Raw genomic sequence first — 26,472 nt, forward strand, 5'->3', positions numbered from 1 at the left:
CAGCCAAAACTACACCTTCCACAAGAGCATCTTGTTCTGTGGAAGAGAAGAGATCAGGTAGAGGATCACAGTCTTCTTCCTGTCCCTCATCAGTTGCCATGAGCAGGGTGAGATCAGCCCTGTCATAGTAGGGTTTCAGGCGGTTGACATGGAGCACCCTAAGGGGACTCCTGGCAGTGCCTAAGTCAACCAAGTAGGTGACTTCACCCTTCTTTTCAACAATTGTGTGGGGACCACTCCATTTATCTTGGAGTGCTCTTGGGGCCACAGGCTCCAAGACCCACACTTTCTGCCCTGGTTGGTACTGAACCAAAACAGCCTTCTGATCATGCCATTGCTTCTGGAGCTCTTGGCTGGCCTGAAGGTTTTTACTGGCCTTTTTCATGTACTCAGCCATCCTTGATCTGAGGCCAAGTACATAGTCCACAATATCCTGCTTAGGAGCTTTTAAAGGTTGTTCCCAACCCTCCTTTACAAGTGTGAGTGGACCCCTAACAGGGTGTCCAAAAAGAAGTTCAAAGGGGCTGAAGCCCACTCCTTTCTGGGGTACCTCCCTGTAGGCAAAAAGGAGGCATGGTAGAAGGATATCCCATCTCCTGCGGAGTTTTTCAGGGAGACCCATAATCATGCCTTTGAGAGTTTTATTAAATCTCTCCACCAGTCCATTTGTTTGTGGATGATAGGGTGTTGTGAACTTGTACGTTACACCACACTCCTTCCACATGGCCTTTAAGTATGCAGACATGAAATTGCTTCCCCTGTCTGATACCACTTCCTTTGGGAAGCCCACCCTGGAAAATATTCCCAGGAGGGCCTTTGCCACTGCAGGTGCTGTAGTGGTACTTAAAGGAATAGCTTCAGGATATCTTGTGGCATGGTCCACTACCACCAAGATAAACCTATTGCCTGAAGCAGTAGGAGGGTCAAGGGGGCCAACTATGTCAACCCCTACCCTTTCAAAGGGAACCCCAACCACAGGCAGTGGGATAAGGGGTGCCTTTGGGGTGCCACCTGTCTTGCCACTGGCTTGACAGGTTTCACAGGACTTACAAAATTCCTTTGTGTCCTCAGACATCCTAGGCCAATGAAACAGGGGAACAAGCCTGTCCCAAGTTTTCATTTGTCCTAGATGCCCAGCTAAGGGAATGTCATGTGCCAGTGTTAGGAGGAACTTTCTGTACTCCTGAGGAATCACTAATCTCCTGGCAGCTCCAGGTTTAGGATCCCTATGCTCAGTGTACAAGAGGTTGTCCTCCCAGTAAACTCTGTGAGAGTCACTGACATCCCCATTAGCCTGTTTGACAGCTTGCTGTCTTAGACCCTCTAATGTGGGACAGGTTTGCTGTGCCACACTCAGTTCCTCTCTGGCAGGCCCCCCTTCACCCAAAAGCTCAGCAGTGTCTGCTTCCAGCTCCTCTGGTGTAGGTTCTGCACAGGGAGGGAATTCTTCTTCCTCAGAAGTAGAATCCACTGTAGAGGGAGGGATAGTAGGAAGTGGTTTGCTTCTACTAGCCCTAGCTTTAGGGAGCACTTGGTCCATTGTTCCAGGATCCAAGCTTCCCTGTCCTTTTTGCTTTTTGGCCTGAGCCCTTGTCAAAGCAAAAATATGCCCTGGGATGCCCAGCATTGCTGCATGGGCCTCCAACTCCACATCTGACCAAGCTGATGTCTCCAAATCATTCCCTAATAGACAGTCTACAGGTAAATCTGAAGCTACCACAACTTTCTTTGGACCAGTTACCCCCTACCCCAGTTGAGATTTACAACAGCCATGGGGTGGCTTTGTGTTATGTTGTGAGCATCGGTTACTTGGTACTGGTGTCCAAGTATGTGTTGTTCAGGGTGCACCAGTTTCTCAATCACCATTGTGACACTGGCACCTGTGTCCCTGTAGGCCTGGACCTCAACACCATTTATTAGGGTTAGTTGCTTGTACTTCTCCAAGTTATGGGGGCAAGCAACTAAAGTGGCTAAATCAATAGCCCCTTCAGAGACTAAAGTAGCCTCTGTGGTCTCCCTAATCAGACCAACCCCAACTAAATTACCAAAAGTGAGCCCAGCTACTCCCTTGGATTGGCTATTAGTAGGTTTGCTCCCACCACCACTGCTATTAGTAGGGACACTAGGTGTAGCAGTAGGGGTTGTAGTGGTAGGAGCTGTGGTGCCTTTCTTTGGACAACTGGGATCTGTTGTCCAATGGCCTTTTATTTTACATAAATAGCACCATGGTTTCTTTTCCTTGTTCTGATTAAAGGAGGATTTGGACCCACCACCCCCACCAGAGTGTTTTTGTGGGCCTGATGAAGACTCATTTTTAGATGTGTCCCCACCCTTGTCAGAAGACTTACCATCCTTCTTTTTGTTGCCATCTTTGTCACCCCCTGTATGAACTTTTCTGTTCACTCTTGTTCTGACCCATTTGTCTGCCTTCTTTCCCAATTCTTGGGGAGAGGTCAGATCAGAGTCCACCAAGTACTGGTGCAACAAATCAGACACACAATTATTAAGAATATGCTCTCTCAGGATCAAGTTATACAGGCTGTCATAATCAGTAACTTTACTGCCATGTAACCACCCCTCCAAGGCCTTCACTGAATGGTCAATGAAATCAACCCAGTCTTGTGAAGACTCCTTTTTGGTCTCTCTGAACGTTATCCTGTACTGTTCAGTGGTTAAGCCATAACCATCCAGGAGTGCATTCTTAAGAACTTGGAAATTATTAGCATCATTTTCTTTCACAGTAAGGAGCCTATCCCTACCTTTTCCACTAAATGATAGCCATAGGATAGCAGCCCACTGCCTTTGAGGGACATCCTGTACAACACAGGCCCTCTCAAGTGCAGCAAACCACTTGTTAATGTCATCCCCCTCCTTATAAGGGGGAACTATCTTGTGCAGATTCCTGGAATCATGCTCTTTTGCAGGATGACTATGGGGAATACTGCTGCTGCCACCATGGGTATCTAAACCCAACTTCTGTCTTTCCTTCTCTAATTCAAAAGACTGTCTATCCAAATCCAGCTGTTGCTTTTTAAGCTTCAGTCTGGTTTGTTCCACCCTCAACTTATTGAGTTCCCTCTCTAACATTCTGTCATCAGGGTTGGTGGGAGGGACATTTCTAGAAACAGAACTATGATGGGAATGAACAGAAGGAGACCTGTCCCTTACAGAAGCCAACTTAACAGCTTGGTTTACAGAAACATTACTACCAGTATGGTGAGAATAAATGCTTTTGCTATGATGTGAGACAACACTATTTATTTGGTGTGGCTCATCATCATTACCATCTATGCTAGATTGTCTAGTAATGGGCAGGCTATGAAGTTTCTTTGCTGAATCTTTTCCTGGGGGAGTCCCTGAATCAGATTGGGAACTATTAGGTACTTTTTCAACAGATGGGGCACCTATGGCCTTATCTTGTTCTCTAAGCATGTTAAGTAACAGTTCCAAGGAAGGATTCTTCCCTACACTCAAACCTCTCTCTATACAGAGACTCCTTGCTCTTTTCCAGCTAAGGTTGTCATATGCAAGTTTGGACAGATCAACACTTTGGCCTGTGCCAGACATTTTTTAGAGAGAGTTAAAGTGATAGAAAAAGAGAAAAAAGTTTTCAGAACTTTTTGGAAAGACAGAAAAAACTTTAACTTTTAAGAACTTTTTGAAAGTTTAGAAGTACTTTTCAGCACTTAGAAAAGAGTGAAAAGAGGAAATGCAAAACTTTTTGGCTATGTGTATATACACTGACCTTGTTTTGTATATTTTTCTCTTATGAAAAGTACAATGACAAGAGTGGTAAGTAGTCTCAAGCACTTATCCCACCACTGCACAACCAATGTAGGAGGCTGGACTGGCTTGTAGTGAGTACCAAGGGGTACTTGCACCTTGCACCAGGCCCAGTTATCCCTTATTAGTGTATAGGGTGTCTAGCAGCTTAGGCTGATAATGGTAGCTTAGCAGAGCAGCTTAGGCTGAACTAGGAGACGTGTGAAGCTACTACAGTACCACTTAGTGTCATATGCACAATATCATAAGAAAACACAATACACAGTTATACTAAAAATAAAGGTACTTTATTTTTATGACAATATGCCAAAGTATCTTAGAGTGTACCCTCAGTGAGAGGATAGGAAATATACACAAGATATATATACACAATAACAAAAATATGCAGTATAGTCTTAGAAAACAGTGCAAACAATGTATAGTTACAATAGGATGCAATGGGGAAACATAGGGATAGGGGCAACACAAACCATATACTCCAAAAGTGGAATGCGAACCACGAATGGACCCCAAACCTATGTGACCTTGTAGAGGGTCGCTGGGACTATTAGAAAATAGTGAGAGTTAGAAAAATAACCCCCCCCCCCCCCCCAAGACCCTGAAAAGTGAGTGCAAAGTGCACTAAAGTTCCCCTAAGGACAAAGAAGTCGTGTTAGAGGAATAATGCAGGAAAGACACAAACCAGCAATGCAACAACTGTGGATTTCCAATCTAGGGTACCTGTGGAACAAGGGGACCAAGTCCAAAAGTCACAAGCAAGTCGGAGATGGGCAGATGCCCAGGAAATGCCAGCTGCGGGTGCAAAGAAGCTTCTACTGGACAGAAGAAGCTGAGGTTTCTGCAGGAACGAAAAGGGCTAGAGACTTCCCCTTTGGTGGACGGATCCCTCTCGCCGTGGAGAGTCGTGCAGAAGTGTTTTCCCGCCGAAAGGACGCCAACAAGCCTTGCTAGGCGCAAATCGTGCGTTTGGCGTTTTTGGACGCTGCTGGGGCCCAGGAGGGACCAGGAGGTCGCAAATTGGACCTGAAGAGAGAGGGGACGTCGAGCAAGACAAAGAGCCCTCACTGAAGCAGGTAGCACCCGGAGAAGTGCCAGAAACAGGCGCTACGAGGATGCGTGAAACGGTGCTCGCCGAAGTTACACAAAGGAGTCCCACGTCGCCGGAGACCAACTTAGAAAGTCGTGCAATGCAGGTTAGAGTGCCGTGGACCCAGGCTTGGCTGTGCACAAAGGATTTCCGCCGGAAGTGCACAGGGGCCGGAGTAGCTGCAAAGTCGTGGTTCCCAGCAATGCAGCCCAGCGAGGTGAGGCAAGGACTTACCTCCACCAAACTTGGGCTGAAGAGTCACTGGACTGTGGGGGTCACTTGGACAGAGTCGCTGGATTCGAGGGACCTCGCTCGTCGTGCTGAGAGGAGACCCAAGGGACCGGTAATGCAGCTTTTTGGTGCCTGCGGTTGCAGGGGGAAGATTCCGTCGACCCACGGGAGATTTCTTCAGAACTTCTGGTGCAGAGAGGAGGCAGACTACCCCCACAGCATGCACAAGCAGGAAAACAGTCGAGAAGGCGGCAGGATCAGCGTTACAGAGTTGCAGTAGTCGTCTTTGCTACTATGTTGCAGGTTTGCAGGCTTCCAGCGCGGTCAGCAGTCATTTCCTTATCAGAAGGTGAAGAGGGAGATGCAGAGGAACTCGGATGAGCTCTTGCATTCGTTATCTAAAGTTTCCCCAGAGACAGAGACCCTAAATAGCCAGAAAAGAGGATTTGGCTACTTAGGAGAGAGGATAGGCTACTAACACCTGAAGGAGCCTATCAGCAGGAGTCTCTGACGTCACCTGATGGCACTGGCCACTCAGAGCAGTCCAGTGTGCCAGCAGCACCTCTGTTTCCAAGATGGCAGAGGTCTGGAGCACACTGGAGGAGCTCTGGACACCTCCCAGGGGAGGTGCAGGTCAGGGGAGTGGTCACTCCCCTTTCCTTTGTCCAGTTTCGCGCCAGAGCAGGGGCTAAGGGGTCCCTGAACCGGTGTAGACTGGCTTATGCAGAATTGGGCACATCTGTGCCCAAGAAAGCATTTCCAGAGGCTGGGGGAGGCTACTCCTCCCCTGCCTTCACACCATTTTCCAAAGGGAGAGGGTGTCACACCCTCTCTCAGAGGAAGTTCTTTGTTCTGCCATCCTGGGCCAGGCCTGGCTGGACCCCAGGAGGGCAGCTGCCTGTCTGAGGGGTTGGCAGCAGCAGCAGCTGCAGTGAAACCCCAGGAAGGGCAGTTTGGCAGTACCAGGGTCTGTGCTACAGACCACTGGGATCATGGGATTGTGCCAACTATGCCAGGATGGCATAGAGGGGGCAATTCCATGATCATAGACATGTTACATGGCCATATTCGGAGTTACCATTGTGAAGCTACATATAGGTAGTGACCTATATGTAGTGCACGCGTGTAATGGTGTCCCCGCACTCACAAAGTTCAGGGAATTGGCTCTGAACAATGTGGGGGCACCTTGGCTAGTGCCAGGGTGCCCTCACACTAAGTAACTTTGCACCTAACCTTTACCAGGTAAAGTTTAGACATATAGGTGACTTATAAGTTACTTAAGTGCAGTGTAAAATGGCTGTGAAATAACGTGGACGTTATTTCACTCAGGCTGCAGTGGCAGGCCTGTGTAAGAATTGTCAGAGCTCCCTATGGGTGGCAAAAGAAATGCTGCAGCCCATAGGGATCTCCTGGAACCCCAATACCCTGGGTACCTCAGTACCATATACTAGGGAATTATAAGGGTGTTCCAGTAAGCCAATGTAAATTGGTAAAAATGGTCACTAGCCTGTCAGTGACAATTTGGAAAGAAATGAGAGCGCATAACCACTGAGGTTCTGGTTAGCAGAACCTCAGTGAGACAGTTAGTCACTACACAGGTAACACATTCAGGCACACTTATGAGCACTGGGGCCCTGGGTTACCAGGGTCCCAGTGACACATACAACTAAAACAACATATATACAGTGAAAAATGGGGGTAACATGCCAGGCAAGATGGTACTTTCCTACAGATCTGGAGCTCTCTCTTGTCTCTCAGAGATGCTATCCTCTATTTTCCAAATTTTCTTCAGTGTGCAAGGGATGTCACACCTCCTAAAATAACCGGTTTTAAGCCATGTAGAGACTGTCTCAAACAAATATCTGTTACAGATCCCCCTTCAGGTGTGCTTGTGGTGTCTAGGGACGAATCTCTACTCCAAATCCTACAGTGACAACTTGTTCATGAACCCAAAGGCCACCTGAGACAGTGAGGCGAAACTTTACACCACCAAGCATAAAAATACTCCTTGCTGAGACTGTTCTAAGTCACGGTTCATGTCTGAGGTTCAGTTGAGGTCCTGTGCCTGCTCCTTGAGTCTGCAAAGCTGCTCTAGAGCCCCGTCTTTTTTTTTTTTTTTAGATCCAAATCATCCGGCAGGTCCAAAAAAAAGGAGACTCTGTCGCCAAAGTTCTCAGTCTTGTACTTGGAGTCGTCTGACTTTGGAGCCGATTCCACAACTGGTTCTGGCATAAGCAGGGTTTCCAGCGCTGTCTGCCTGCTTCTCCTCAACAGATTAGGAGTTCCACACAGCCATGTTCTGCCTCCCTGTATCCTTACCCAACTCCCTCTGGCGTGCCTTCAGGCCCCAAAGAGGAGAAAGGCTTCCATCTGGAGTACCGCCAGCGGGTTCAAGTTAGAATCTTCTAACCCAGCACAACAGATTTCGCTTCTGTCTAGACCCCATTTCTAATGCCACAGTTCACACAGGTCCCTGGGACGCCAACACGGTACCGAATCCACTGACTCTGGATGAGGAAATTCCTTTAGTATTGTCCGAGTCTGCGCTGGTCTGACCTCGACCGGAGCCACGCCGGATTACACTTAAGGTGATGCCATCTCCTCAAGGAAAACACTCCAAAAACTCACTTGTCGGCATGGACTCCAACAATGGTTATAACTCTGGTGATGAGCTTGCTCAGCCCTTTCACTTCGACAATTGGTATTCTAGCATAGGTACCCCCACTTTGTGCCTGATGTCGGTGTGCTTAGACTGTAGTTCACTGGGATCCTGCCAACCAGGATCCCCAGTGTCTGTGCTCTCTCCTCTAAATTTGGTTGCTGGTACACGTTTTACACCCACAATTGGCAAACTGACACACCCATGTAAGTCCCTAGTATACGGTACAATGGTACCCAGGGCATTGGTGCACCAGGGTCTCCCGTGGGCTGCAGCATGTATTATGCCTCCCAGGGGAGCCCATGCAAACGGTGTCTGCAGGCCTGCCACCTGCAGCCTGCATGAAATGGTGCAGGCACCTTTCACTTAGGATGTAAGGCTTGCCTTATATCCTGGTCCTGCACTTAAACACTGTAAGTCATCCCTCTGGTAGGCCCTTCAGCCCAAGGGCAGGGTGCCTGTCTCCAAGTGTGAAGGTACCCCTGCATGAGCAGGGTAACCCCTAAAAATCCCAGACTGCATTCCCTATGCTTTGTAAGTGCGGGGAAGCCATCTTAAGGTATGTAATGGGCACTGGTCAGCACGAGTTGACCATCTATGTAATGGTTTCTCCAAACCTAGACATGTTGGAATCATGCAACTACACTGATTCCAGTGTTAGTTGCCTCATCCCCTGTAACCTGGGGGTTCCTTAGAGGATCCCTCAGTTCTGCCTGTAGAGCCTTACGGGGTCTAGCTACCAGTCCATGCTGCTGCTGACCCCAGATACTGTTCTCCCTTCCTGCTGGCGAGTCTGGCTCCAGCAGCGGAAGGCAGAACAAAGGATTTCCTGCAAGGGAGAGGTGTGACTACCTCTCCTTGTGGATTAGGTGTCTAAGGGCTGAGGTGGGGGTGGCATCTGAGTGCCACATAACTGCTTTGAAGGGCACATTTGGTGCCTTCCTTGCATAATCAGGTTTGCACCAGTTCAGGAATCCCCGGTTGCCGCCCTGGTGCAGACCTACACAAAGGACAAAGGAGAGACCACCCTCCTGTCCAGCTCCTCTCCTAGCGAGGTGCACAGTGTTCTGCCGTTTGGTCAGTTGATTCTGCCATCTTGGAAACGATGTGCAGAGAGGACGTCCGTGACCCCCTCGGATAAGTGGTTCACCCCAGAGAGTGACCAACTCCCTTTAAGGGTTACTTAAGGGCTCCACCTGGAGTGGGTGCTCAGGTTTGTTGAGCTCTGCAAGACATCTGCTCTCGAGCTCTGAAACTGCTGCTGGTCTGCGTTGGAACCAAACACATCTGCTTGTGGCGAGGAAGGCTTCCTTTGCAACATTGTTTCTCCGGCTCCTGCAGGAATTCTGCAACATCCAGTGTCACAAGGACTATGTTTGCACCTGGAAGCACGAAGGAATCTCCCTTGGAATCAAGGAGTCACTCCCCTGCATCCGCAGGCACCTCAAGACGTCAACTGGCTGGTGGGTTCTGCTGTCCCAAGGACCACCGACGACACTGCAACAACAGGTGTGAGTTTATGGCCTACTCTGGGTCCTGCTGGTCTTCTAACCAGCTTGGTAGACTGTGGGCCCCTGCTCTTGCCACTGAACTGGAACCCCTGTGCACTGCAGCTGTTGCACTTGCCAAGACTTGTTGACTCTTCCTCCAGGAGATCTTCAGGCACCAAGAAGCCCCAGCCTCCAGCACTACAACTCGGAGATCAGCCCCTGTCCTGCAACTCCTGCAACATGGGATTTCTGTTTTGTATTGCTGCTGAGGCCTCCTTGTGACTCACTATGTCCAGCACCAGTGGGTCACTCGTGGGGGATCCAGCGACTTTTACTGGCCCTCCTGTATGCTGAAGGCCAGACCTGACTCCCTCTCAAGGGTAGAATCTCCAGGACCTTGCTGGTCCCCAAAACTCTGCAAATCCATCTTCAGCTCCTCCGTGCATTTGCCAGTGCTTGTTTTTGATGTGATCCTCAAGACAATGTTTATCAAAACATTGGCGCAGCGTCTGAGTGAGCTTCAAGCTGTCTGCATTCACCTGCCGTAACTTCACCCTGCCAGTGTCCTGTGCTCCGACCTTAAGGAGGTGATGAGACTACACTGCTTGGATCACAGGAGGGCATTGAACTTCTGTATAAATCGTACCAAAGACCTCCAGAAAGACTGTCTGGTTTTGTGGATTTCACTGGATTTAAAAAAGAGAAGGCTGTGCAGAAGGGAACCATTTCCCGCTGGATTGTGTCCTGCATTCACAATGGCTAAAAAGCAGCCTCTGGAAGGACTGTATGCTTATCCTACCACGGCCAGCGCTATTACGCAGTTCCTATCCTGAACATTTGCATGGCAGCTTCATGAGCGTTCCCTTCATCCATTGTCAAAGCACTCTTGTCTGGGCAGTCAAGTTCACAGAGGGGGGCTTTTTGTCTGTTCGGACCCGCAGGACTTGGTTTGAGTCCATTCACAGACTCGCCTGAAAATATGTACTGCTTTTGTATCTATTCCAAAGTTAAGGACTGTACGATTTACTCTGTAGAAAAAGATCATGTTACTTACCTTTTAGTAACGCTCTTTCTGGTAGAAACTTGGTCTAGCTGCATATATCTCACAAACTCCCCATTCTTGCCTGGTTTGTGACGGCCTTATCTGTTAATAACATTGGAAATCCAGGACTCTGCACAATGGCCTCACCACTTTTCTTTTCGGACTTTGCATCTGGGGGTGAGGACAGTCTCAAAAGCTACTGATGTCTGCAGCAGGAGTGCGCCTGTATAGCCCGCATGTCTTTTATGGAGCATAACTACATCAGTGTGCAGCTGTGCAGCGCCATCTACCAGCTAGGTCTACTGCGGACACGTTTCCAGACCGTGTGTCCCCCGAGGAATATTCACAAGGTGAGCAATCTGCAGCTAGATGGAGTTTCTACCAGAAAGAGGGTTACTGAAGTAAGTAACTTGCTCAAGAGTTCCTGCCAGGAGGTTGTTATTCTAAGGAGAGTTGTGCCATCTAGTAGTTCCCGTTAATGGGTGTAGCTGCTGTGTGTGAAGTGCTGGTTTAATGCCAAAGGGGTCCTCGGCATGTCTGCCTAGAGTATCTGAGGGTTGTGGTTATGAACAAGTTTACCATCTACGGTTTGTTAATGTTTGTGATCGTGGTTCTGCTGTCGAGGGTTTCATGTTGTGTTTTGTATATGTGGCTCGTGATCGTTTGTGAACAGTGGGCGTGAAGGCGAGTTTCTGTTGTGAAATGATTGTCCATAGCTGGGGTTGTCTGGTTAGCAGTTGTGTTGTCGATGGTTTTCACCTGTGGTTAGGAGTTCTCAATGTGAGGTTGTGGTGATGGATTCATGTCCCTCGTGGTTCAGTTGCGGAGGAGGTGCCACTGATGGGGGAGGGTTGTGTTGCCAGGATTTCCTGGAAATTTGAGTTAACTTTTGAAAACTTTCTAGGTGGACAGAAGGCTCGAGTGGTGTTTGCAGAGCTCTCATGTCGACAGCCAGATGTCCTGATTTTGGTGAGTACCAAAAAGCTTCCGCCAGTTCATTGGGCATGCTTCGGTGTTTACAAGATGCATGATGCTCTTGTCTCCTTCAATATCTTCATTTTTTATGATGTCCAGGATACTGTAAAATAGAATTCCAGCTGTGTGAGCTGGAGAGAGAGACCCCTCCTACGTATAATAAACAATCATTGTTTGCCTTAAAGCTAAAAACACGTTGCAGTGCGGCCTTTTTACAACCGTATAATCCTCCCTTTCCTCCCTTTTGATTACCAGCTTCCTTCCAGCCAATTGTGTTACTGTGAAAGTTGAGTGGAGTCGAACATGGCAGAAGTATTAAAGGCTGCTAGTGGTACACTGCTAGTGCTAGATTGCTACTTCTCTTATTTCTTGTATGTTACTTCTACACAGTTCTAGAGTTCGCTCTAGACAGAGTTCTGTTAGTTCTAGACCAATTCTAAACTGTTTAGTTAGTTCTAGACTGCTAGTACTAGTCTCCAAAGGGAATGGGGATAAAACATGCCTCTCAGCTGTAATCATCTGCTGCAACCACCCTGGCTGTGAGGGGAAAGAAGCCCACCTAACTTGGCTTGGGGGTCGTGCGGAAACTGGCTGTTTGAGGCATGTGTTGCTGTAGATACACTTGCTTAGCATAATCCCACCATCTAGTGTTGAGCTCAGAAGTGGGCAAGATATCTTTCTTTGATGAAAGTCTCAAGTCACACGGTATAGTGGCTCCTCCTGCAGGTCCTGGGCTTACTAGGTAAGTAACATTTGCATTTTGCTCTGCTCAGAGGAACACTTGATGGCGAATGGCCGATGCCATCTGGTCTGTGCCAGGAGGGGTGATTGGTTTGATAACTGGTGCTCATGTTGTCTGTACACAAAAGCACTGATTTATTTTAGAAGACCAATATACTCATGCAAGTTAACCCCCACTTTTTAACCCCACTTTGACAACTAGTTACTAATGTAATGGCTCTGAAATGCCCTAAGCCCAGCTAATTGCGACTCCGTGCATGTGCTCTGACCCTTAAAAAGGTATATCCGTAATTGGCTTATCCTCAAATGGCATAACTTGACTTAAGCCCCTAGTATATGGTACCAGGAGTACCCAGGGCCTGTAAGTTAGTGTCTCTTGTGGACTGCAGCACTAGATGTGCCCCATGTGTGCCATCACACATAAGACAAAGTAAAAGCATGACTCCCAACCCACCATTGCTGGATGGCAGAACAATTTTACACTGCTACCTCGACTTTTCCATTTCAAGCAATAGCAAAGCCCAAGTCCTCCTTTTTAATATGTATAAGTCCCCCCTAAGGCAGGCCCACTGAGCCCCAAGGGCAGTTGTATTATATTTAAAGGTTAGACCCGTGGTTACATGTTTTTAAGGTCCTAACAGTAAAAACACCTTTGTCGTTTTTACTGTGGAAAGACTAGTGGCCCCATTGGCACGTGCACAGTTGCAGGCTGACATCACAGCCCTGCTAACTTCTGAATGGGACTACTAAAGATTGTACTTCAAGGTATCAAAAGGATTGGCGCATTAGGTCCAATTTATTAGTTACATCGAATTTAATGTCACTTATGGACAAAAGTGTGACTTTAGTAAGTTGCCACTTTGTTTCACAAGGTTTCTAGTTCCTGTTTGTTTGCACACAAAGGTCTGCACTCAAGATAGCCTTTGGGCCTCCTGGGGAGAAGTGTAAAGAAGTCTCAGGGAAGCCTAAAAGTATCTGCCGGGGGACAAGATGTTATCTCCTCCTGGCAGGAAAAGCTTCATGGGGTGTTGGCCCAAAAGGGGAGCTTCAAAGATGAAGCCACCTTTGAAGGGAAAAAGCAAGCACACTCGAGGAGGGCTGCCCTTTGTTTGGGTAGATAGAAGGGCGCCAGGGACAACAAAGGGAAAAACAGTGGCAAAACCAGTTTTCCTGTAGGTGTATAGCCCAGGGGTGGGCTACCAAGCTCCACAGACGAGTTATCAACCCAGGAAGATTGACCTGTCAGAGTCCGAGGCAGTCTCCAGCAGCTCTCCCAGGTTCAGCGAACTTAGGTGCACCTCTGTGCTTTGGATGTTGGTCCGTGGTGCTGTGTGGCGGTGGTAGCAGTTGGAATCGTTTGGGCTACCAACTTGTCCCAGCGTATTCAGCTGTTGAATCCCTGTGCTGCAAACAGAAGGCCAGTCAGCTGGCCCTGGGAGTCTCCTGGCTTGATTGGGCTCTGGGTACAGTTTCTCCTTGAGCAGGACACAGCAATCCTTGTCAGTGCAGTCTCTTTTGCTGGTCCCTCGGGCAGCAGGACAGTCTTCCTTTGGCCCTTCTTTCAAGGCTGTCAAGACCTGAGGTCTGGGTGGCAGGACCGCCCCCTTTATGCTCGGAAAGTACCCTCTTGGCAGGATGTGGTTGATATCCAATGGACAACCAAGTTCCCTACCTCCTGTGGAGTGTGACATCAGGCTATCCCAGGATGCACCATTCTGCCCACTCCCAAGATGGCTAGACCGCCCTCTTAGTGTGCCATCTTTACTAGCCCACCCCTGGAGTGTGGATACATCAGGGCTACACACGCCCCTGGTAAAACACTGCTTTCCTTTCTCTGCCTCCCAGGCCAGTCTACCTCAACAATGGGGCAGCACCCCCCGGTGCTACACAATTTGCCTACAAAGGCAGCTCCACCTAGGAAGCGTGCCTTTTGGGGCTTACACCCATATGGCTTCCTGGAGGGACATGACACCTCCCTTTCCTGCACTCCCTCATTGTTCTCCTTCCTGAGAGTTGTTGGCACGTCTCTCCAGGAGGGTAGAAAGAGGCTCCAGGTGTGCCTGGGAAGGCACGGGAGTTTTAAAGGCAACAAAGTGACAGCTTGCTAAAGCTGCACACTGCAGCAAGTTACATTAACTGGAGATACAAGTCAGGGTTAATGTAACAAGTTACTTGATACCTTGGAGTGCCCACTTTGGTCATACCATTCTGGAGTTACCTTAGGGGTGAGCGTGTAACCCTGTACGCACCAAACAGCAGTAATGCAGGGTTTATTGTCAGGACATGTGAAGTACATGTCCTGCCTTTGTCATATGTTGCTCCCTATCTTTAGGGCGCAGAGGCCTGCCAGAGGGGTGACTTACACACATGTCCAGGGGAAGTGGGGCTTTCCCATTGCTTTAAATGGCAAAGCCAGGCTAGCAGTGTATGACTGTTCTGCTGTCTGCAGTGGTGGAGGAGGGGGGACCTCCAGAGTGGCACAACCAGTACTTTAAGCTCTGGGGTACCCCTCTAACATATATGCCCTTGGTAGCATGGTACCGTTTGCTAGGGACTGACTGGTAAGTTAGCCAGACCCATTTGCATACAGCCAATTCAGCATAAACTTCAGGTTCCAGGCACTGGTTAGCAGACCTCAGTCCACTCAACAGTCGAAAAAAACAGGAACATCATTCGAAAAACTAGGAGGTGACATACAAAAATAGGCATTCCCTTACAGTAAGGGAAACTCAAGCATTTTAATATGAGATCTTGCGTTTTATTGGAAAATGTTAGAGTTGAGTTATTCATTGAAAGTGTACCTCACCTGGACCCAGTCCCTGGGTACTTGGATCCTTTGTTTTGGCATTTTGTGTTTTCAACCATTGCCAAACGTTCTATCTAAAGTTGTACCCTTTGCTGAAAGACTTGGCCAAGAACACTCTTGCAGCTGACCACGCATGACTTTCTGTTGTGATCCTGCTAGGTCGTCTGAATGCTTGGTCTGTGTTCCTGGCAGGCACATGGCTGGAATAAAGAGATGTCTGCTTTTAGGCCAATTCTAATTGGTCTGGCCTTCCTTTAACAAGTTTTTAGTTTTTAATCTCCTTGTTCATTAAGGTGGTACTTTGATGCTGCTTGAAAGGATTTTGTGGCAAGATTAAATGCTATGAATCCCACCAAATGTGTTGCACAACTGCCTTTAGGAATACGCATTCTAATAGTCAGATTTCTGATGGAGACTTCCAAACGCAGTTTCCTCACTTTCTGAATGTTCTCCAGGTGTCAGACGAGATCTAGATTTTTTTCCCCAGAAGTACTCTGTGCGTCGGTAGGTGGTGTCATGAGGCTCCACACTGACGATGTTCTGCCCCTTCAGATTTTACATTGTACAAGTGTAGTGTCCTCTGCCAAGATGATAGGATACAAGCCGTGGAAGGACAGGCTGCCTTTGGTACCTCTGGTCAGGCCACTACTGTAAGGTCTGCAGTGACCAGCGTCGGTAAACCCAAAGGCCTTACTGGACTGTGAGGTGAAACTGTCACCAAGCACTGGACACTCCATGATAAGACCACTCCAAGTCGCAGGAGTAATTCCTGAGGTCCTTCCTCGTGATCGTTGCCCTCTGAGTCTTTGGGTAAGTGTGAGAGGAGGCCTCTTTTTGCATGGTTAGCCCCCACTTTTTGCCTGATGTGTGCTACAAGTTGTAGGGCTAGGGCCCCTGCTAACCAGGTTCCCTGGGCCAGAGCTCTTTCCCTTAATCAGTTGTGATGCTGGGCACAATTGGATACACTCTTACGTATCACTGTAAGACCCTGTAAATGGGTACCCCATTACCCAGGGCATGGGATAGTATGGGTAGGCCCCTGAGGGCAGAGGCACTGATTGTGCCACTCTCTACGGCCTGCACTCAAATGCACCCAGCGCTGCCAGTGCAGACTGAGTGTACTGGGGCAAACCTAAAAAGGCAAACTCGTCATGGCACACTCGGTGTGCCCTGTCCACCCTACACTGCTTATGATACGGGCAAGTCACCCCTCTGGCAGGCCTTTCAGCCCCAAGGCAGGGTGCACCATAGTATATGTGAGGGCATAGGTGCATGAGCAATATGGGCCCACTCTGTCCTTGCCAAACCTGGGACATAGTGAGGGAACAAGAATAGGATAGAGCCTAGACCATTTGTTCTGGAGGACCCTTGGAGCAACAGGCTCCAACACCCAAGCTTTCTGCCCTGGTTGGAACTCCACCATAGCAGCTTTTTGGTCATACATGGCGGATCTGCTGTGTGCCCCGGGTCCCCAATCCCTTGCGACCTCAACAGCCAGAGGGGACCCCAAGGCATCATCTTTAAATCTGCAACCCATCTCCTTTTCCAAGTGGTCCCTCCAGGTGGGCCTCTTCCAAGAGACTTTCCAACGCTGCTCCTGCCGGAACTGGGAGCCGCCCGAGGCTCTCCGGTAGGCACAGTGTGCCCATTGACTACTTCGACCACCCTGCAAAAGAAGAGCCTTGCAACTCAGCTGATCGATTTGTAATGCATTTTTAAAAGTGACTACCTATTGATTCCTACGGTGCGTGATTACGCACAAAAAGACTAACTATATTAAAACTTTGAAAAGTCATATTTCAAAAAGTACTTAATGTATCTTAAAGATCTTGGTCTTAAAATGTATATAAAAGTCTGAATAAATTTATAAATTCTGTTGTAAGCACAGCAACTACTTAGCACATCTCCTGGATTATCCATACTAGTCGACCAGCTACCCTAACAATTGGTGCTTTAGGTGGTCTAATTGTTACCTCTGGAAGCCAACCTGTGGCTGCCTGGACCCCCTGGAACCCCTGCACAGTGTGCCTAGTTTTGCACACTACATAGAGGGCCAGATTCCTACAGTAAGTTGACGAAAAAATGAGAAAAAAATCCAAGCAGGACTCTTCCCTTTCCTGCCACTTGCTTTATCCTGAGAAGACGTTTGGGTGTCTCCTTGACTCTCAATCTCACTCCCAAAGTAAGTCAACTTCGGAGCCTAGCCCACAATCCTAGTTTCCATGACAATGTGCTACACGAAGGCAGATTGGAGAGTTCTGTGAGGCCATGCTGGAACTCTTTGGATAGTTACTGACTCCCTGTAGGAAGTTGACTCTATATACTATCTCAAAGTGAGAGATAGTGTGCACAGAGTCCAAGGGTTCCCCTTAGAGGTTGATAGTGGCAACATTGAATAATTCTAATGCTGTATTTTGTGGTAGTGTGGTCGAGCAGTAGGCTTATCAGAGGGTTGTGTTAATCATTTGTTGTACACACACAGGCAATAAATGAGGAACACACATCAGTGACTTAACTCCAGGCCAATAGGTTTTATATAGAAAAATATATTTTCTTTAATTTATTTTTAGAACCACAAGATTCAAATTTGAGGTAAGCACATCAAATGCAAGGTACTTCACACAGGTGACTATAGAACTTTGGTTTAAAACAGTAGTACACCCAGTTTTGGTTAAAATGGCAATAAGCTATTTTAAAAGTGGATGCAGTGCAAAAAATCAGTTCTTGGGGGTGGTATGTTTGGCTAGTTTTCTCAGGTAAGTAAAGCACTTACATAGTCTGTCTCCTGGGCATAGGCAGCCCACCGTTGGGGGTTCAAGGCAACCCCAAAGCCACAGCACCAGCAACACAGGGCCGGTCAGGTGCAGAGGTCAAAGGAGGGCCCAAAACACATAGGTGCCTATGAAGAACAGGGGTGCTCCGGTCCTAGTCTGCTTACAGGTAAGTACGTGCGTCCTCGGGGAGCAGACCAGGGGGATTTTGTAGAGCACTGGGGGGACACCAGCCCACAAAACACACCCTCAGCGGCACAGGGTCGGCCGGGTGCAGTAGGCAAAGTAGGCATCAGGTTTGCTATAGAAAGCAATGGAGAGCCTCGGGGGTCACTTAGGCGATGCAGGTAGGGCACAGGGGGGCTTCTCAGGCCAGCCACCGACTGGACTAGGATGAGGGCCGCCTGCTGGTCACTCCTGCACTGGTAGGTGGTTCCTCTCGGTCCTGGGGGCTGCAGGTGCAGTGCTTGGACCAGGCGTCGGGTTCCTTTGTTACCAGGCAGTCACAGACAGGGGGAGTCTCTGGATCCTCTCTGCAGGCATCCTGGGCATAGGCAGCCCACCGTTGGGGGTTCAAGGCAACCCCAAACCCTCAACACCAGCAACACAGGGCCGGTCAGGTGCAGAGATCAAAGGAAGGCCCAAACAACATAGCCGCCTATGGAGAACAGGGGTGCTCCGGTTCCAGTCTGCTAGCAGGTAACTACCTGCAAGAGGAGGGGTGGGGGGGCGGGGGGGTTGGGAGATACACACAAAAAACACCCTCAGCAGCTGGGTGCAGTGTGCAAAGTAGGTGTTGGGTTTTACGTTGAAAGCAATGGAGGGACCCGGGGTTCACTCTGGCGATGCAGGCAGGGCACAGGGGGGCTTTTCGGGCCAGCCACCGACTGGGCTAGGATGAGGGCCTTCTGCTGGTCACTTATGCACTGGTAGATGGTTCCTCTCGGTCCTGGGGGTTGCGGGTGCAGAGCTTGGTCCAGGCGTTGGGTTCCTTTGTTACCAGGCAGTCGCGGTCAGGGGGAGCCTCTGGATCCTCTCTGCAGGTGTCGCTGTGGGGGTGCAGGGAGGTCAACTCAGGGTGTCCATGTCGTTGGAGTCACCTGGGAGCCCTCTCTGTGGTGTTGGTTTCTCCAAACCCAAGCCGGGGGCGTGGGGTGCAGAGTGTGATGTTTCACGCTTCCTGCGGGAAGTTAGAGTCTCTTTAAAATTTGCTGCAAAGTTGTTGCAGTTTTTGAACAGTGCCGCTTTTCTCTGGAGTTTCTTGGTCCTTTAGCTGCAGGGCAGTCCTCAGAGGTCACTGGTTCCATCGGATGCGCAGCAGTGCAGGTTCTTTGAGTCTGGAGACAGGCTGGTAGGGCTGGGGCCAACTCAGTTGGTGTCTGTCGTCTCTGCGAGGCTTTCAGGTCACTAGCCAAGAGCTACTGTCCTTGAGGGTGGCTACACCCTCTTTGTGCCTCTTCCTTGAGGGGCGGGGGCACATCCCTATTCCTATTAGGGGATTCCGCCAAACTCAAAATGGAGGATTTCTAAAGGCAGGGGTCACCTCAGCTTGGGGCACTGTAGGGGCTGTCCTGACTGGTAGGTGACTCCTCCTTGTTGTTCTCATTATCTCCACCGGACTTGCCACCAAAAGTGGGTGCTGTGTATGGAGGGGGTGGGCATCTCCACTAGCTGGGATGCCCTGGGGCACTGGAACAACAGGCATTAGCCTTTGAGGCTCACCGCCAGGTTTTACAGTTCCTGCAGGGGGAGGTGAGAAGCACCTCCACCCAGTACAGGCTTTGTTCCTGGCCACAGAGTGACAAAGGCACTCTCCCCATGTGGCCAGAAGCTCGTCTGGTTGTGGCAGGCTGGCAGAAACTGGTCCGCCTAGCACTAGGAGTCAGACTGGTATTCAGGGGGCATCTCTAAGATGACCTCTGGGTGTATTTTACAACACATTCCACACTGGCATCAGTGTGCATTTACTGTGCTGAGAAGTTTGATACCAAACTTCCCAGTTTTCAGTGTAGCCATTATGGTGCTGTGGAGTTCGTAAATGACAGACTCCCAAACCATATACTCTTATGGCTACCCTGCACTTACAATGTCTAAGGTTTTGCTTAGACACTGTAGGGGCATAGTGCTCATGCAACTATGCCCTCACCTGTGGTATAGTGCACCCAGCCTTAGGGCTATAAGGCCTGCTAGAGGGGTGACTTACCTATGCCACAGGCAGTAGGATGTGGGCATGGCACCCTGAGGGGAGTGCCATGTCGACTTAGTCATTTTCTCCCTACCAGCACACACAAGCTGTGAGGCAGTGTGTATGTGCTGAGTGAGGGGTCCCCAGGGTGGCATAATACATTCTGCAGTCCTTGAGACCTTCCCTGGCCACAGGGCCCTTAGTACCAGGGGTGCCATTTACAAGGGATTTATCTGTGTGCGAGGGCTATGCCAATTGTGGGAACAAAGGTACAGTGTAGGGAAAGAACCCTGGTGCTGGGGCCTGGTTAGCAGGGTCTCAGCACACTTGCAATCATAACTGACATCAACAAAAGGCAAAAAGTTAGGGGGTAACCATGCCAAGAAAGGTATTTTCTTATACTCCCTCTAGCGCTTCTATGGGCCCAAGGAGCCAAGAGGCCACATATATCGGATATCACTGGCGTCTTTGCCCTCAATGTCGCCAGAACCCTCTGAACCCACCACTGGTCCTCCACCGGCTCCTGCTGAGTTTCTTTATTTCTGTGCCTTCCGACGGGGATCCAGAGCTCATTCGAATTGAGTCATTTTCAACAGTTTTTCTCTCTAAATTTCAAGCAATTTTGAAACGGTCTTCCTTTAAGACTACAGGGATCAAACTGAGTTGTGACTGTAACAGGCATATGTTACTAATCTGCACCTATGACTTCTGTGTATGTTGCCTCTACTCCAAACATAACTGCATCCTGCGCGCAGATGAATCCCAAGGCTATACCAGATAATGAGGCCAAGCTAGCCGTCACCGAGCTGCATAAAAAGAATCGGTCCCGATCGTAGCTAAGGGCGCGGACATGCTCTCACTCGTGAGTCTGCTTCTGTGACTGATCATCATCCAGATCATGGAGCTCAGTTAAGCCAAGCAGTATAACATGGGTCACCCTGGCCTGCTACTCTCACTACAGAGTCACGTGGCACCCCAAGCACTTCAAGAACGTGGTGATTGTTCTCTCCCGCACCTTCTTCACACTCTCCCACCCTGGGCGGAACCGATTTAACCGATAGTTCTATTCCGGCCCCACCCCAGGTGGAACAGTTCCAGGTGCTGAAGATGTCCACAGGAAAAATAATTTGGGCCGCCTGGAGCACCTTCAGGCTCCATAAATCCTAAGGGGCCTCCAGTCTGTTTACCTTTTGCGGATCCATCCACGTTGCTAACTGTTCCCCTTGAACAGAGGCTGACTCCTTCCTCAGCTTCAACCCTGCCAACTCCAACCTTGCTCAGTGCCATGGACAACGCCACAGGCTCGAGTGTCAATGCCAGTACCAATGTTACAGAAACTGAGCTGATAGTTCTGTCAGACTCTGAGATCCATTTCCCTCGGACCAGGCTTCACCCATATGTGCTATCAGAGCCTGGGTCCTATTTTGCCGAGGACTACCACCACCACCTGGGACAAACAAGCCAATAACCTCTTCTCCCTTTTAATGAGATTGTGGTGGATGCACTGGTGGGCCCTTGGGTGAACAGGCAACACACACAACCCCTGGACCTTTTGCTACAGCGCCTCACTCTGGAAAGCCTAGTTGTCCAAGCATTGAGCAGCTGCTTGAACCCATGTTCATTCCCTATGACTGACAGGAAATCTAAGAGAATGGAGACATTTGCCGAAGTAATGTTCTCCACCAGCCTTGTACTCGGATCGATCAGTACATTATGGCTCCTGGGCAGATAGTCACACAAGAGATGGGATAAAGTGGGAGGTGTCTTTCCAGTTGTCCCTGAAAACATCCTTCCTCCTCTAGAGTAGCTTATCTTGGATACACGAGATGGTGTGAAATACTCTGTCAGATCTGGTTTGTGCACTACCGACTGTCTAGGTAGGGCAGTCGCAATTAACGTGGGGTGTAGTCGCCATGCCTGGATTTGCTCCCTAGGCTTCTTCTCCAATAGATGTTCAGTATACCATCATGGGCTACCTTTCCACTGGTGTTGACTGTTTGGGGTGAAGGCAGACTTGTCTCTTGAACAATTTAGAGAGAAGAAGGCCACTGCCTCCTCTCTGAGCTTATCTCTGCCAGTTCGGCAGCTCCCCCTGCAGCAGCACCCCTTTCAAGGCTTTGGAAGGGGCTGCCATCAGAGGCATATAAAACATATATCTCATCAACAACAGGCCTTCCACACCTATTGGGGTAGAGACTGTGAAGCACATCAACATTGAGACTCCTAGGGGCAGCAGAGCGCCCCTCCCCACCCCTCCACCCCCCCCTCTCCGAAGCACCACAAAACCTCGTTAATTTGCCCTCCGTAGCTCAAGATCACCCGGTACGGGGATGTCACCTTTCACCTCCTCGCATGGAGGAGCACCACTTACGATCTGTGGGTGCTCCAGATTTTCCCTGCAGTTCTGTCTTATCCTCCCCATCCTAAAGTCTCTGCCCTCTGAACTCTTTCTTTGGAAAGACGAGTTAAGCTGAAATTCTATCTGGCCTGGATCCAAGAGACTGAACAATGGTGTTGGAATGCCAGTACCTACATTCATGTTCACATGCTGCAGTCAGATGTGTTACCTGCCGTTTTGGGTTGGACATGAACACTCAGTTATCTGTGCTCCCATTTGACCATACCAGTGCACCTCAGGTTTTCACCAGAGGTGATGGTTGCAGCCCATCTGCGGAGGTTGGGAATACCTCGACAACGTGCTACTGAAGGAGGGCTCGCCTCGAAGTCAATGAGCTATCTCCAGACAGCGGTAAACCTGTTGATGTCATTGGTTGGGCTTTTCAATCAACGTGTCCAAGCCACTCCTAATTTTTTCAGTGGCTTCCCTTCATTGAAGCAATCCTGGATACTATGCTCGTCTGAGCATTCTGCCTGTTTAATGAGTCCAGGACATTTGAGCTATGATGTTGTGTTGTAGGACTTTTGTTATAGGAACGAGTGCTGAATTTGGGCGGCAGCACCTCCAATTGTGGAAGACTGAGTCAAATTCACACCGTTTGGTAGTTGTCGGCCTAACCCTTTTGACTAACTAGCATCACCTCACCCAAACTTGAAAAGCAAAGGTGATGTGTGGCAGTCGGTCTATGACACTCTGTGACTCCTCAAGGAAGTCGTGGTCTATAGATCCTACACCTTTCTCTCATTAGCAGGTATCTGACACACACGTAGGCAGACCAAGAGATACAGCAGAGTTTTCAAGGCATTCATTTAAAAGATTTCAATCTGTGATAAAATATATGGGCTGCAATTGTTAGGAAGATGAGGCAGAGCACAGTCAGGATTGTTATCTCACGTGAAAAGAAACAACCCCAGCCTATTAGTATAAACATGTGCATAGGAATCCTACCCAAACATCTAGCTTCTAAGCGAGAGCATAGCTGTGATAGCCCAGATCTGACCATAGTTAGTCCATGGAAGGAACACACAACCCCATTACCTGAAAACATGGGTCTGCCTGCCGTCATCTTGGTTAGCTGTAGAGACAGGGCTGAAGTCAGCAAAGTAGCAGTGAAATGGCACACAGCATGGATGGGGCTCCTGGCTGGGATGACCTTTCTCACCATCTTTGGTCCCTGTGATGTTTTAATAATAAAATGTGTTTGTGTCCTGAGAGACAGGCCTGATGTGATCATGTGTGTAAATGTTGGGCTGTCTGCGCACTGTTGTGGTGACAATACTAGATAAATTATCATGTACCGTGATGTGCAACCTTGAGCAGAGGTACGCTGTGAAAATGGCATGCACATGAAAGCAATAATGGGTTCGAAGAATAGTAGCTAATGGGAAAGAAAATATCTCTGCTAAAAGAAGCCTGTGTTAAAATAAATTAAAAAGAATAAATAAATATAGGCCTAAGCTAAAATATTTTTGTCCAAGCAAGGCTGTAAAATGAACCCACAACAGTTGGTATTTCAAACCCTGACCTGGGTCTCACTGGTAGCCGCTCTGAAGCCTTTTGACCTCCTGCATCCTGCTGTGGACCACGCCAGGCAGCTCTTGCAAACTCTGCAGTGGGATCTGCAGACAAACTTAGTTGCTGATCACAAACCGCAGGTACATCCAGAGGTGACGTAGGGCATCTCAAAGAAGAGGGAGAACCCTGCTTGATCTTTGTGCCACACACAATGACTGCTTTTTTTGCACATTGGAGTTTCCAAGATGGAAGTCTCTCGGTGATGCATTTCGCCTTCAGTAGAGCTCAGGTCTCCTAAATAGTTTCTTGTCGCTATCTTTCCTGCCCCGACTTCTGAAGAAGATTAGGAATGACTGGATGCAAGACACTCCAGTGGCACCGAACTGGGCAAGGAGAGTGAGGTGAGCAGAATTCCTGGGCACAAACATCTGTCCTCAGATTAAACTACCTCTTTGGGAGGATCTTTTCTCACAACAGCAGGGCAGGGTCCTGCACAACGCTAATCTCTGTGCTTGGAAAGTCAGCCGCAGTCGTTGACTGCATTCAACCATCGTTGTTAAGTCATCAATGCTATCTTGTTGAGATGCCTTTTGGTGAAATCGTTCTACGCCATATGTACTGGCTTGGTGTGTGTAGGAAGTTGGCTCTGTATGTGCTATTTCAAAGTAAGGAATAGCATGCACAGAGTCCAAGGGTTCCCCTTAGAGGTAAAATAGTGGTAAAAATAGATAATACTAGTGCTCTATTTTGTGGTAGTGTGGTCGAGCAGTAGGCTTATCCAAGGAGTAGTGTTAAGCATTTGTTGTACATACACATAGACAATAAATGAGGTACACACACTCAGAGACAAATCCAGCCAATAGGTTTTGTTATAGAAAAATATCTTTTCTTAGTTTATTTTAAGAACCACAGGTTCAAATTCTACATGTAATATCTCATTCGAAAGGTATTGCAGGTAAGTACTTTAGGAACTTTAAATCATAAAAATTGCATGTATCCTTTACAAGTTATTGACAAATAGCTGTTTTAAAAGTGGACACAGTGCAATTTTCACAGTTCCTGGGGGAGGTAAGTTTTTGTTAGTTTTACCAGGTAAGTAAGACACTTACAGGGTTCAGTTCTTGGTCCAAGGTAGCCCACCGTTGGGGGTTCAGAGCAACCCCAAAGTCACCCCACCAGCAGCTCAGGGCCGGTCAGGTGCAGAGTTCAAAGTGGTGCCCAAAACACATAGGCTAGAATGGAGAGAAGGGGGTGCCCCGGTTCCGGTCTGCTTGCAGGTAAGTACCCGCGTCTTCGGAGGGCAGACCAGGGGGGTTTTGTAGGGCACCGGGGGGGACACAAGCCCACACAGAAATTTCACCCTCAGCAGCGCGGGGGCGGCCGGGTGCAGTGTAGAAACAAGCGTCGGGTTCGCAATGTTAGTCTATGAGAGATCTCGGGATCTCTTCAGCGCTGCAGGCAGGCAAGGGGGGGATTCCTCGGGGAAACCTCCACTTGGGCAAGGGAGAGGGACTCCTGGGGGTCACTTCTCCAGTGAAAGTCCGGTCCTTCAGGTCCTGGGGGCTGCGGGTGCAGGGTCTCTCCCAGGCGTCGGGACTTAGGATTCAAAGAGTCGCGGTCAGGGGAAGCCTCGGGATTCCCTCTGCAGGCGGCGCTGTGGGGGCTCAGGGGGGACAGGTTTTGGTACTCACAGTATCAGAGTAGTCCTGGGGTCCCTCCTGAGGTGTTGGATCTCCACCAGCCGAGTCGGGTCGCCGGGTGCAGTGTTGCAAGTCTCACGCTTCTTGCGGGGAGCTTGCAGGGTTCTTTCAAGGCTGCTGGAAACAAAGTTGCAGCCTTTCTTGGAGCAGGTCCGCTGTCCTCGGGAGTTTCTTGTCTTTTCGAAGCAGGGGCAGTCCTCAGAGGATGTCGAGGTCGCTGGTCCCTTTGGAAGGCGTCGCTGGAGCAGGATCTTTGGAAGGCAGGAGACAGGCCGGTGAGTTTCTGGAGCCAAGGCAGTTGTCGTCTTCTGGTCTTCCTCTGCAGGGGTTTTCAGCTAGGCAGTCCTTCTTCTTGTAGTTGCAGGAATCTAATTTTCTAGGGTTCAGGGTAGCCCTTAAATACTAAATTTAAGGGCGTGTTTAGGTCTGGGGGGTTAGTAGCCAATGGCTACTAGCCCTGAGGGTGGGTACACCCTCTTTGTGCCTCCTCCCAAGGGGAGGGGGTCACAATCCTAACCCTATTGGGGGAATCCTCCATCTGCAAGATGGAGGATTTCTAAAAGTTAGAGTCACTTCAGCTCAGGACACCTTAGGGGCTGTCCTGACTGGCCAGTGACTCCTCCTTGTTGCTTTCTTTGTTCCCTCCAGCCTTGCCGCCAAAAGTGGGGGCCGTGGATGGAGGGGGCGGGCAACTCCACTAAGCTGGAGTGCCCTGCTGGGCTGTGACAAAGGGGTGAGCCTTTGAGGCTCACCGCCAGGTGTTACAGCTCCTGCCTGGGGGAGGTGTTAGCATCTCCACCCAGTGCAGGCTTTGTTACTGGCCTCAGAGTGACAAAGGCACTCCCCCCATGGGGCCAGCAACATGTCTCTGGTGTGGCAGGCTGCTGGAACTAGTCAGCCTACACAGACAGTCGGTTAAGTTTCAGGGGGCACCTCTAAGGTGCCCTCTGTGGTGTATTTTACAATAAAATGTACACTGGCATCAGTGTGCATTTATTGTGCTGAGAAGTTTGATACCAAACTTCCCAGTTTTCAGTGTAGCCATTATGGTGCTGTGGAGTTCGTGTTTGACAAACTCCCAGACCATAT

General features: G+C 49.2%; 1 protein-coding gene across 3 annotated transcripts in view; it reads left to right on the forward strand.

Moving 5' to 3' along the window:
* Positions 1–26,472, forward strand: part of ABCF1 (ATP binding cassette subfamily F member 1) — a 484,546-nt gene that overhangs the window by 400,974 nt on the left and 57,100 nt on the right. For all 3 annotated transcript variants that reach the window (XM_069241960.1, XM_069241963.1, XM_069241962.1), the window contains one exon: positions 11,197–11,261. In XM_069241960.1, the coding sequence (XP_069098061.1) occupies positions 11,197–11,261 (65 nt within the window). The remainder of the gene's footprint in view (positions 1–11,196; positions 11,262–26,472) is intronic.

Source organism: Pleurodeles waltl, chromosome 6 (assembly GCF_031143425.1).
Source record: "Pleurodeles waltl isolate 20211129_DDA chromosome 6, aPleWal1.hap1.20221129, whole genome shotgun sequence".
Classification (NCBI taxonomy): domain Eukaryota; kingdom Metazoa; phylum Chordata; class Amphibia; order Caudata; family Salamandridae; genus Pleurodeles; species Pleurodeles waltl.